This window comes from Somniosus microcephalus, chromosome 22 (assembly GCF_052327205.1).
Source record: "Somniosus microcephalus isolate GS21.2 chromosome 22, FLI_Smic_1.0, whole genome shotgun sequence".
Taxonomy (NCBI): Eukaryota; Metazoa; Chordata; class Chondrichthyes; order Squaliformes; family Somniosidae; genus Somniosus; species Somniosus microcephalus.
The window spans coordinates 34230535-34243286 of record NC_141008.1 but is presented as its reverse complement, the minus strand read 5'-3'; the positions used below and the strand labels follow the sequence as shown (position 1 = coordinate 34243286).

Genomic DNA, 12752 nt, shown 5'->3' with positions numbered 1-12752 from the left:
TCAAGTATTTATCCAACATGTGGGACTGAAAGAGCTGGATTAGCAAGTCAGGCTTTTCACTGTAGTCACCCTCTGTTACCTTGGAGCCCATGGTCCCGGGAGCGCTGTATGTTTATGGCAGACAGGTCCAGGGCTATTTGATTCTGCGATGCAAACAGCTTCTCGCGCAGCTCATCCGTCATCATGGAGCTCTGGGTCTGCAGTTTGGCAGGGTAACCAAATAAACCCCGAATGATTGGATCAATTCCACCTAAACAACAAATCACTGTTATTTCCATTGATACTTTAATTCTTGTTTTTTTATAAACTGCAGAATGATTGCAAATTGGTGTGCATTTCTTAACTCCCCCCCCCCCCAACCCGTAACATGCTAACCTAGGGCATGATGGAGTAGTGCAACAGTCTCAGTACTAACCAGAGTTACTGCGTCGGACCTGTGCTGTGCCTGACTTGGGAGTGCTTGATGCGTCACTGCAGATGTACTTGCTATTACTCTATACATAAGCCAAGTGTGAGGAGTGAAAGGATAGCAACACTTAGGAAATAAAGACAAAATAAATAGACATATTTGACTAGCGAGTGGGGGAAATGGATGCCTCTATCATTCTTTTGATTTCAATTGGATGGGTTCTACAATGGATGGGTGATCTACTCCACCAGATTACTGCCCAGGTGATGAAGATGAAAATTTACTCCAAGGGATTAGTGGAATAGGAAGACAGTGGCCAGGTCCAATTTAATGTGAGTGTGAGGCAATACATTCTGGGAGGGAAAAACAAGCAATGGGAGTATACACTCAATGGAAAAGCACTGAAGGGTGTAGATGAACAGAGGCACATAGGCAGGCAAATTCAATTATCTGAAAGTGTGAGTGCAGGTCGATAAAGCCGACAAAAACCTGACTGCATTGTGGGTTTTATAAATAAGGGCATAGAGTACAAGAGGAAAGAAGAAAATGATAAATTTGTGCAAAACATTGGTTAGGCCTCAGTTAGAGTACTGTGAGCATTTTTGGGCATTCCCCTTATGGAACAGGGTATTAAAACCATAGCGAGTATACAGCAGATTTCACTAAGGATGGGAAACTATAGTTATGAGGAGAGGCTCGAGTTACTGGGATTATTTCCATTGGAGCAGAAGAGATTAAGAGGAGATTTAATAGAGTTTATTTTTAAATTATGAAGGGATTTGGCCCGGCTAGCTCGATCAGTATCGCAAGAGATCCTTAATCCTGGCACAAACACGATGGGCCGAATGGCCTCCTTCTATGCCATAAATGATTCTGTGATAGACTGAATAGGATAAGTTATTTCCTCTGGTTAGGGAGGCAGTAATGAGGAGTTATCCATTTAGAATTTTTAGTAAGAGAGTGAGGAGAGGGGTTAGGATAAATTTCTTTGGTGCATGGAAGGCTTTGCCACAGCGAGTAATTCGGACGGGGACCATTGCATCATTTGCAGGAATACCGGATAAATATTTGAAGTAGAGGAAGACACAGGGCTATGGGGGGAGAGTATGACATTGGGATTGGTTTTGGATTGGGTTGAATGATTTCTTTCTCTTTTGTAGACTTCTAGGCCTAGAAATTCAGTATAGCCACGTTCGGGGCGCTACAGTCGGGCGGCCGCTAAAGTTCGCGCCACCTTCGCCGATATTCAGTCGCATCGCCCCAAGAGGTTGCTGCTGCGCTAAAACAGGTGATGCATGACTATCATTAGGCGCTAAGCCGGTGGTCCGGGGCGATACCCCCGAGGGCAGGCGCAGCGCAGGTGCGGCGAGTTGCTGATTGATGGCAGACACTCTGGCGCCGGTCAGCTCTTAAAGGGGGAGGGTGGACTTGCTTGGCTGCCATGCCCTGCGCACTGCAGCCCTGAAGCAAGGCCTGACCAATGCTGGTTCATCAGTTCTACGCCCTGGACCATGGGGAAGCCCGCTATTCTTCCAAATCCCATTGTACGCTCTTGCTGCTTGTCCAGGGTCATGGGGAAGGAGATGTACTGACGTCTCCTTCTGAAAAGGGCATTGTTCACCTGTCGGATGCAGCAATGTACCGCGAACTGGGAGATGTTGGCAATGTCCCCAGTAGCGGATTGGAAGGAGCCGGTGGCATAGAAGTTGAGAGCCACCGTCACTTTCACTGCCACCGACAGAGACGTCCTGCTCCTCAGCTGTGGCTGCAGATCTCTGCGAAGCAGGTGGCAGATCTCAGTGACCACCTCCCTTCTGAATCGCAGCCTCCGAACACACTGCTCCTCAGACATGTTCAGATATGAGAACTGCTGGCGGTATACCCTGGGTGGGTAAGGCCTCCTGTGCCGACACCTGTTGGCCATTCTCCGTCTGGCCATGACTGACACTCTCTCACGGCGTCTCTGATCCCTTTGAATGCAATGCAGAAAGCCAACGTTTCCACCCATTGTAGCCCCCATTACAGTATATGTGGCGACTCAAGGCTATGGCACTGAAAGTGAAATCCAAGTGCAAAGCTCTGGCCTGAAGCCAGAAGTACCTGTGCGAGCGCTGAGTCAAAGCAGAAAGCTCTCTGCCTTTGTCTCTCACACAGAAGGATTGGCACAAAATGGCTGTCACTTATAATGCAGGAGGAGTCCCCTTTAAATAGCGCCCCCCGCACCCCGCAGCGACTGGGAACCGTTCCCCTCTACCAGTCGCTGGGGGCGCCAGGCGCAAAGAAGGGCGGCGCCACTGAAGTTCCGGTTTGGGGCGTACAAAGGGCGTTGCACGATGAAATGACGTCAGGATCTGCGCGCGCAGCTGAGCGCGCGCAAAGACTTTGCGCCGATGCTAAATCTCTAGTGAAGTTGGGGAGAGGCGCAGATCGCGCTGCGCCCGGCCGCTAGCCGCCTAGCGCCCAACATCTCCTCCTCCTAAGGCGCTACCGGCTGGCGCAAGCAACTGAATTTCTAGGCCCTATAGTTTTATCAACAGCACAGTGTGCAGCAATAAGGAAAGGTAATTGCCTCGAGGGATATAGCCAAAGGGATACAGCACAGATCCCAGGAGGTGGCAATAAATCTGTACACTATAGTGGGATGGCCGCCACACTTGGATCATTGTATACATTTCCAGTCGCTGTAGTACAGAAAGGATATCCGAGTACTGGAGGCAGCATAGGGAAAGGCAGCCAAACTGATACCTAGCCTAAAGCATCTGAGCTGTGAGGAGAGGTTGAAGTAGCTGGGATCATTTACTTTGGAGAAAAGGCTGCTCAGGGGAGATATCATTCAAGATTTCAGGATATTAAGGGAATAGATAAATCGAACCCTGATAATATGTTCCAGATTTCCACCAACTCTGGAACTAGGGGATACTTGCTCAAGCTTAGAGGAAAAGTGCACAATTTAGATTTAACTACAGTATGTGTGGAACAGACTACCCGTGGAGGCAGTGCATGCAGTTGGTGTGGAAAAATTATAGTTATTTGAGGTAGTAAGTGAGTGAGGGGTATTAAACTTTGACGCTTGTTAAGTAAACATACACGTGAAGTATATTTACCTGAATTGTGTGGGGATTTTTTAAAAATTTGTCCATGGGATCTGGGCATCGCTGGCATGGCCAGCATTTATTGCCCATTCCTAATTGACCTTCAGAAGGTGGTGGTGAGTTGCCTTTTTGAACCGCTGCAGACTGTGGTGAAGGTACTCCCACAGTGCTGTTAGGGAGGGAGTGCCAGGATTTTGACCCAGCGACGATGAAGGAACGGCGATATACTTCCAAGTCAGGATGGTGTGTGACTTGGAGGGGAACTTGGAGGTGGTGGTGTTCCCATGCGCCTGCTGCCCTTGTCCTTCTAGGTGGTAGAGGTCGTGGGTTTGGGAGGTGCTGCCGAAGAAGCATTGGCGAGTTGCTGCAGTGCATCTTGTAGATGGCACACACTGCAGCCACAGTACGCCGGTGGTGGGGGGAGTGAATGTTTAAGGTGGTGGATGAGGTGCCAATCAAGTAAGGTGTTTTCTACTAAAATTAGAGCACGTGGTCAGAGGGACTACAGATTCATTTCTGATCTTGTACTTTCCTATGTTCATTTCTAACTCGAGCTGTAACTGACCAATGAGTGTTTGATGGGACAGTGTGGAGAGAACTTGATTCTGTATCTAACCTGTGCTGTACCTGAGTGCTTGATAGGGCAGCATAGAAGCAGTTAGACCCTGTGCCTAAACTTCATTATACCCGTCTGGGAGTGCTGCATATTAATTCTGGAAGCTAGAATTGGAAAGTTGTTCTATAACCCAGCACTGACATAACCACTGAACACAAGAGTGCATCAATATTTTAAATTGGTTGTTATTTTACAGGCAGCCGGGCTGCTGTTTGTTTGCGCGGGGAATGATAACGTTGAGCACCTTTCTCAATTAAATTCCATGGAGCGAAGAAGGTGTAGTGCAGAAGCATGCTGGGATACTTCGAGTCCTCCTGGAACTTTTCATTATAACGTTTCATGATTGGCTGGACCGTGACATGCCCAAAGCGCATCGCAGCCGTAGTGAAAACATTAGCGATCCTAGGATCGACAGACTCATTGTAGCCTTGGTATTGAGAGAGATATTTCTCTGTTGCACTCTTACCAATTACTAGAGGAACATAATCCCTGTAGCTTATAATCTGTCAGAGAGAAGTCAGAAAATAATTATTAAACATTTTGTAAGTGACACGTAAGCAGCTTTACTCATTAAAGTAGTCGCCACGGATCCATTCTCTTTCATTTTTCTTCTTTTCTTTTCTCATTGTAATTCCATAATCTCGTGGTCCCAAATGGGAGGCACACTCCAGGGAGCATGGGTTAGATATAGAACTACAACATTGCAACCCTAATTCTTAGACCTGTACTATAGCTGGGAGTGTGGGATCATGGAATTACACCTAATCACAGAATCACAGAATCACAGAAACCCCACAGTGCAGATAGAGGCCATTTCGGCCCATCGAGCCTGCACCGACACATATCCCACCCGATCCCCGTAACCCCTACACCAACACATGTCCCACCCTATCCTTGTAACCCCACGTATTTAATCCCCCTAACACTAAGGGTCAATTTATCATAGCCAATCAACCTAACCCGCACATCTTTGGACTGTGGGAGGAAACCGGAGCACCCGGAGAAAACCCACGCAAACACGGGGAGAATGTGCAAACTCCACACAGTCGCCCGAGGCCGGATTCGAACCCGGGTCTCTGGCGCTGTGAGGCAACAGTGCTAACCACTATGCCACCGTGCTCACCCAATTTTGCAATTTCCTCCAGCTAAACATTGGCAAGACCGAAGCAACCTTCTTGGAACCCATCACAAACTCTGTACCCTTGCCACCAATTCCAGCCTCCACCCCAGCTACTGTCTCAGGCTGAACTAGATTCAGCAACCTCAGTGTCCCATTGTGCTCAAAATGATTCTCTAGGTGGAATGAACATCCTGCGTGGCTGGCGTCCTTAAAACATGTACACCCAAGACTGTAGAGGACAGCCTTAATCTCCAAGGATCCAGCAAGGAAGAGTGCAGACATGATGGACTGCCGCATTCTCTGCCCAAGCTATGAACAACTCTATAGTCCACCAAACGAAGCAACTAAATGGCATAGAGAGGTCAACAAGACAAGAAACAGAGGAGATAATTTTCAGCTTAAGTGCTTGGGCGATAAACTAGTGGAGTGGAGTGCATCGTCTGCCTGTTATACAACCAGCACCCTCGCCTCTGAGTCAAGAAGGTTGTGGGTTCAAGTCCCACTCCAGAGACTTGAGCACAAAAATCTAGGCTGACACTTCAGTGCAGTACTGAGGGAGTGCTGCACTGTCGGAGGTGCCGTCTTTTGGGTGAGACGTTAAACCGAGGCCCTGTCTGCCCTCTCAGGTGGATGTAAAGGATCCCATGGCACTATTTCGAAGAAGAGCGGGGGAGTTATCCCCGGTGTCCCGGCCAATATTTATCCCTCAATCAACATCACTAAAAAACAGATTATCTGGTCATTATCACATTGTTGTTTGTGGGAGCTTGCTGTGCGCAAATTGGATGCCGCATTTCCTACATTACAACAGTGACTAGACTTCAGAAAAGTTCTTCATTGGCTGTAAAGTGCTTTGGGACGTCCGGTGGGTGTGAAAGGCGCTATAGAAATGCAAGTCTTTCTTTTTCCAATCCGTCCGATTTTCATTTCAATGGTGGGAAATCTGCTCGGCCAATTCACTGCCCAAGAGGTGAAGGTGAAGGTGAAAATCCACCCCCTCCCCAACCCCACCACCTACAGACAGATAACTAGAAAGAGATAGGAATATACAAAGAGAGAGACAAAAAAAAGAGAAAAGAGACACAAACAAACACACAAAGATAGAGAAAGGCACATATGTATACAATGATTATGTATGCAGAGTTTCACACATGCAAACACACAGAAAACACATTAACATAGGAAGTGTTAGATGAAAAAATAACAAGGTCCACCTATTTCGCGTTCTACCACCCTGGTAGTTGCATGATACAATAATAATGGAGTTGTTGATTAATCATTACAATCAATCTCTATCAATTAGTCTACAACATGATACAGGGAAAACCCCAGTGTTGGAGAGCTTTGGAAACCATATGTCCAAAAACCTCTTTCCATCTTCAGGTATGTTCCATTTACTCGAGAAACAGCACCTCATCTTCCGATTAGGCACTTTACAGCCTTCCGGACTCAATATCGAGTTCAACAATTTCAGATCATAACCTCGGCCCCTATTACATTTTTAACTTATATTTTTTATCCACACCTTTGTTTTGGCCTTCCCCCCCTCTTTTTTTTTCTCTCTCCCACATGGCAGCTGTCTCCCACTCTGCCAGCGCATTTCACACCTAATCTAGAGCCGTCTTTTGTCTCCACTAGTCCTATCACCATCTTGTCTAGTTTTGAATACCTCTTAATGTCTCTTCTTCTCTTTTGTTCTCTCCCAGCCTGGCCTTTTAATCTATTTCATTTCCTGTGCTTCTTTAGTCTTGACAAAGGGTTTCCACCCAGAACGTTGACTCTATTCTCTCTCCACGGATGTTGCCTGGCCTGCTGAGTTTTTCCAGCATTTTCTGTTGTTATTTCCATTTACTCTACCTGGTTAAAAGCTCCCATGATTTTCCTCGTCTCCTGGTAGATTGTTTCTCCACTCCAGTGTGGGTTCAGTTTCTTCAGCTCGCTCGCTAAGCGATTGTGTTCCCGTAGAAATATCGTATGAAAAGACAACAGCCCCAGGTTTTCATTTGCACGGCCATCACCTGTGGGAACATGACTAATACACTATTCGCAAAGGGAGAAAAACACGCACAGAATAATATGTGGTGGGCGAGATTCATCTTGTACCAGGAACATTACCCTAGGAACCCAGATTGGGGAATAAAGGAAGCACTACAATGAAATAATGCAGCTGATGGACTGGGTGGTCCAGTGGGTCAGCACACAACTTCATACTTCTGGGGCTCATGTTAAAAGCCAACCCAGACCGACAGGATGACATTTTCCTCTAAGCAATTACTGTAAGGATACTATGTGAAATGGCTTTGGACCACATCAGCGTATCTCCTGAGCAAACTTGTGATCTCAATCAGAGACCATATGGATGGCTGGTGTGGGAAACAGTAATATTTGCACGTGCTGAAGATGTACTCATTTGAGCTTGGGGATAAGGCACATTACAGCGGCAGTGTCGAGGAAGCATTACTCTCTACCTGAATGAATACATTTTTACAATTCATATTTCAAGTAGAGGTACTGCTATCTGAGGCTATATCAAGAGAATGGCCATACAGATCAGGAAGTTCTCAGGTTTGATTCTTAGCTCTGAATGCTCAGTATCACATGACGTGGTTCACTTACTCACTGAGATAGCAGGGGCTCGACGCAGAGTTCAGGGTTTGGCTTGGCCTGGACTCAGGTGCACTATTATGTGTGTCATACGATGTCACCAACCAATGGTTTCTTACCAGCTAGCATACAGGGAACATTAACACCGGAGCAAGAGGAGCTCTTGTGGGCCACGGCACAAGGGTTCGTCTGCCTAAAGCTTCCGAAAGGCAGGTAGTTCAAGTTGTTGTCTGAAAAGGTGGGATTGACCATCAACAGGCCCAGGTCACTGCTGAAATCTCGGAGTTTCTTGGCCTGGTGCTCTGTGTTGCCGTAAATATTGCTGGCATCAATGTAGGCTGTCTGCTCATTGATCTGCTCGCATGCATTCATGCCCCCAAACACTGAGTAGCAGGCAAGAGCTGATCGGATGAATGGTATGCACTGACGAGCATCTGTAATCCGTGGGTCATCATAGCTAACCTGTGGATGAAAGGCCAGCACAGTGATGGAAGCAGGTATTGGTAGGCCCAGAGAGAAGGACGAGTCTGTTCAGTAGATGAGCCTCAGAAACCCATAGGTCTGTTGTGGTTCCGAAGAGGCTTTTGCTGTAAATTCGTCAAGTTTTCTTTGTCCTTTAGTTGACGGGAGGGATGTGCAAACTGGCTGAGGTTGTTACCTTTGTCTTAGAAAGGCAGATCTGGTCTAGGGAAGTAGCCAAAGTGCAGAGTGATCCCGTTCCCTTGGAAAGTAATTACAGTACAGAGTACTCCTTTCTCTTGTACACTTAAATGTTTGACATTTAACATTAAATAGGGAGACACTATTATTAACACTGTGAGAGGGATATTTTATAAGGTAGGGGCTCTCTCATGCACTGGCAGGTGCCATTCACAAATTCCATCTGTGAGTACCTGCATCAATTTGGGATCCTTCTCGTTTCTAGATGCTGATGTGAAGCAGTCTCCCACTACGTACCTTCTGCAGACAGTGGTAAACATGTGGAATGGACTTGTCCAGAGAGCCAGATAGTATGTTAAAATTGAAAGGAGAGTTGGAGGTGTTTGAGGGAGCGGCGAATGAGGGGTATTGGTTTTAGGGAGCAGGAAGGTGGTTTACTGACTCTTTTTCAGTTCTGTGCTCCTAAGTAACTGCTCTAGCTGAGTTGGCAGTGCTAGAACGTATTTCTGAAGATTATTAATAGACAGTCTTATTAACATCTTAAAGAAGGAACTTTGCATTGTAAGCATTGTCCCCGAGAATATAATTTTCTTTCATTCCTTATTCTACCCATATTAAAAACTACCGATGCAAATCATCCCAACCATTGGTTTTAATGCAACAGATGGAGGCACCAAACTGTAGGTCAAACCAGTGGTGGTCATGTCCTACCCTGGACTTCAATTGGAGCTTCATCCCAAAGTCTGCAGGTTTCTGTATTGTAACCTGTGACTTGAATTCAAGCAATACTTGCTCAGAGCTTGTACTAAAATTTTCTGGATGCACGCAGGGTTTCCTCACTGCTGGAATAGGACGTTTGAGAGTGATTAGAAAAAAATTCAGGAATCAGCAAATACTGTTCAACATAAACCAAAATTGGTTCAATTTTACTATCTGCGATCCATGAGAACCAGTGACAGCATATAAAATAATTACAACGAATATCTTGAATTAAACGTACAGCTTAAACAGATGAGGTGCTGAGTGGCTGTGGGATATGACTCAGACTGCACTCAGGATCTGACCACACTTGCTTTGTTGCATGTGCTCACACCTGCCACAGTGTATCAGGGAAACATTTCCCACCCTCGCAGTGTTAAATGTGGCACGTCACTGAAATCCAGACACATGATCATCAGCTGCACTTAACATCCTCATTTCTTCAAGGTAATAATGAGCTTGGGGAGGAAGAAAGGAAAATGGATGGAAGAGACTGGCATGGATAACTGGAGTAGGGCCAGAGTTGATCTCTGGATAAGGAACTATCAAGACCTTTCTGATTGCTGCTAGTGTTTCTTGGGGTGCAAACAGAGGAAGCCATTTTAACAAGAATTAGGGCACCTCACTGACAACCTTGCAATTAGGATGGAGAGCAGCCTTGAGTTACCAACACTGGAACTGAATAAAAATTCTACTGATCCTACATAAGTGCATATCTGGATCAAGTATAATCCTCAGCTGTCTAAATGGAGAATCAATGGGCCATAATGTGCGGCCCCTACGGGTGTGTGCGAGGTGTGTACGCGTCCATAGGGGCTGCACAAGTTCGGGGTTTAGGCATGTGAAGCGCATGCACTGAAACCTGGAACTTGCGATCTGTCAAGAATCTTCTTGGCAGATCACCCGCATTCCCAGGAGAAGGGCATCTGCGGGTGGAGAGTTGCGCTATTTGCCCAACTTCTGCCTAGCGAATGCCCGTAAAGGCCTGCTTTTACCAGCAGAAGACTTTTAAAGAACGAAAAATAAATATTTTTCAATAATTTATACATTTAAAAACCTGTGAAATAAAGTAAGTTTATTTTTAGCCCTTTTAAAATATGTAAATTTATTTTTCAAAAAATAAATTTTTTGTTTTAAATATTTAATTAAATGCCATTTTGATTCATTTTAAATATGTGATTTTTAAAAAAAATTTGAAGTGTACGTGTGTTTTGGGGGGTATTCCCATTCATACTTATGGAGATTACGTACATATGGATGGGGATTCCTTTCTTTCATTGGTTGGGCTGGCCCACATGATCCCAGGGGTGTTTGCAAACCGCATGCACCCCTGGTATACGTGGGCCTCCACACAGGCCTACGCATAGAGGCCCAGGAGTGCAAGTGTCCGAACCTCCGGGACCATCAGGTAAGTTCACAGATTTTTTGCTGGTCGGAGGCATCCGTCCGCGGGAAGCCTCCACTGAACGAAACCTCCGACCGCAAATTCAGGGCCAATGTCTCACCTTAATTGGGAAACAAGGACTTCTCTGCACACACGACTTTTCACAGTTGATGCCATTGCTGAAGGCCTGGAGGTTAGGAGATGGACGAGTTAAACTCATGTCGTGAGTAATCCACTGCCCCCACTGCACAAACACCCGACTCCATTCAGAATCTGGAACTATGCTTTTATTTGATGCTTTCAGGATCTTGTTGGAAACCTCTCGGACCTGAAAAAGGATAATAATTAATACAATAGCAAAATACTGCGGATGCTGGAAATCTGAAATAACAACAGAAAATGCTGGAAACACTCAGCAGGTCAGGCAGCATCGAGGAGAGAGAAACAGAGTTAACGTTTCGAGTCGGGGACCCTTCGTCAGAACTGGAAAAGGTTAGAGAAGAGAGATTTTTAAGCAGGGGCAAGGATAAGGGGAGGAAAGAACAAAGGGAAGGTCTGTGATAGGCTGGAAGGCAGGAGAGATTGACTGACAAAAGGGATGATGGTGCAAGGCAAAAGGAGGTAATGGGACAAGTTAAGAAACAAAAGATGCCTCGAGATGAGGTGTGAATGATGATGGCAGCAACATTAACAGCTACCATGTGAGGAAACAAGAGAAAAAAATTATATAAAGAAATACAGGTTATAGTCTGAAATTGTTGAACTCGATGTTAAGTCAAGAAGGCTGTAAAGTGCCTAATAGAAAGATGAGGTGCTGTTCCACGAGCTTATGTTGAGCTTCATTGGAACAGTGTAAGAGGCCGAAGACGGAGAGGTCAGAGTGGGAGTGGAGCGGAGAATTAAAGTGACAGGCGATTGGAAGCGCGGGGTCACGCTTACGGACTGAATGGAGGTGTTCCGCAAAGCGGTCACCCAATCTGCGTTTGGTCTCCCCAATATAGAGGAGACCGCATCGTGAGCAGCGAATACAGTATACTAGATTGCAAGAAGTACAAGTAAATCGCTGTTTCACCTGGAAGGAGTGTTTGGGGCCTGGACAGTGGGAAGGGAGGAGGTAAAAGGGCAGGTGTTACATCTCCTGCACTTGCACGGGAAGGTGCCGGGCGAAGGGGAAGCGGTGTTGGGGGTGATAGAGGAGTGGACCAGGGTGTCGCGGAGGGAGCGGTCCCTTCGGAATTCTGAAAGGGGGGGGAGGGGAAGATGTGTTTGGTGGTGGGATCATGCTGGAGGTGGCAGAAATGGCGGAGGATGATCCGTTGCATGTGGAGGCTGGTGGGATGAAAGGTGAGGACAAGGAGAACCTTATCGTGGTTCTGGGAGGGAAGGGAAGGGGTGAGAGCAGAAGTGCGGGAAATGGAATGAACACGGTCGAGGGCCATGTAAGCCATGGTAGAGGGGAATCCTCGGTTGCGGAAAAAGGAAGACATGTCGGAAGCACTGGTATGGATGGTGGCATCGTCAGAATAGATGCGATGGAGAAACTGGTAGAATGGAATAGAGTCCTTACAGGAAGTTGAGTGGGAGGAAGTGTAGTCCAGGTAGCTGTGGGAGTCAGTGGGCTTATAGTGGATGTTGGTCGATAGCCTAGCCCCAGAAATGGAGACAGAGAAGTCGAGGAAGGGAAGAGTCGGAGATGGACCATGTGAAGGTGAGGGAAGGGTGGAAATTGGAAGCAAAGTGAATGAAATTTTCTAGTTCAGGGCGAGAGCAGGAAATGGCACCAATACAGTCATCAATGAGGGAGAGGACCTGAGAAGGGCTGGAACAAAGAATGTTCCACATATCCCATGAAAAGGCAGGCATAGCTGGGGCCCATGCGGGTACCCCTAGCAAATACTTTAAATTTGGAGGAAGTGAGTGGAGTCAAAGGAGAAGTTGTTCAATGTGACAACAAGTTCAGCCAGGCGGAGGAGGAGGGTGGTGGTGGATGGGGACTGGCTGGGCCTCTGTTCAAGGAAGAAGTGGAGCGCTCTCAGGCTGTCCTGGTGGGGGATGGAGGTGTAGAGGGATTGGATGTCCTTAGTGAAAAGGAGATGGTTGGGGCCAGG

The 12752-nt window shown here is 46.6% G+C and overlaps 1 protein-coding gene across 1 annotated transcript in view; it reads right to left on the bottom strand.

Moving 5' to 3' along the window:
* LOC147102162 (eosinophil peroxidase-like) overlaps positions 1-12752 on the bottom strand; it is a 54416-nt gene that overhangs the window by 9343 nt on the left and 32321 nt on the right. The window contains exons 6-10 of the mRNA XM_085965097.1: positions 10766-10972; positions 7961-8303; positions 7095-7255; positions 4362-4620; positions 80-250 (exon numbers count right to left, since the gene is read on the bottom strand). Coding sequence (XP_085821223.1) covers positions 80-250; positions 4362-4620; positions 7095-7255; positions 7961-8303; positions 10766-10972 — 1141 coding nt within the window. The remainder of the gene's footprint in view (positions 1-79; positions 251-4361; positions 4621-7094; positions 7256-7960; positions 8304-10765; positions 10973-12752) is intronic.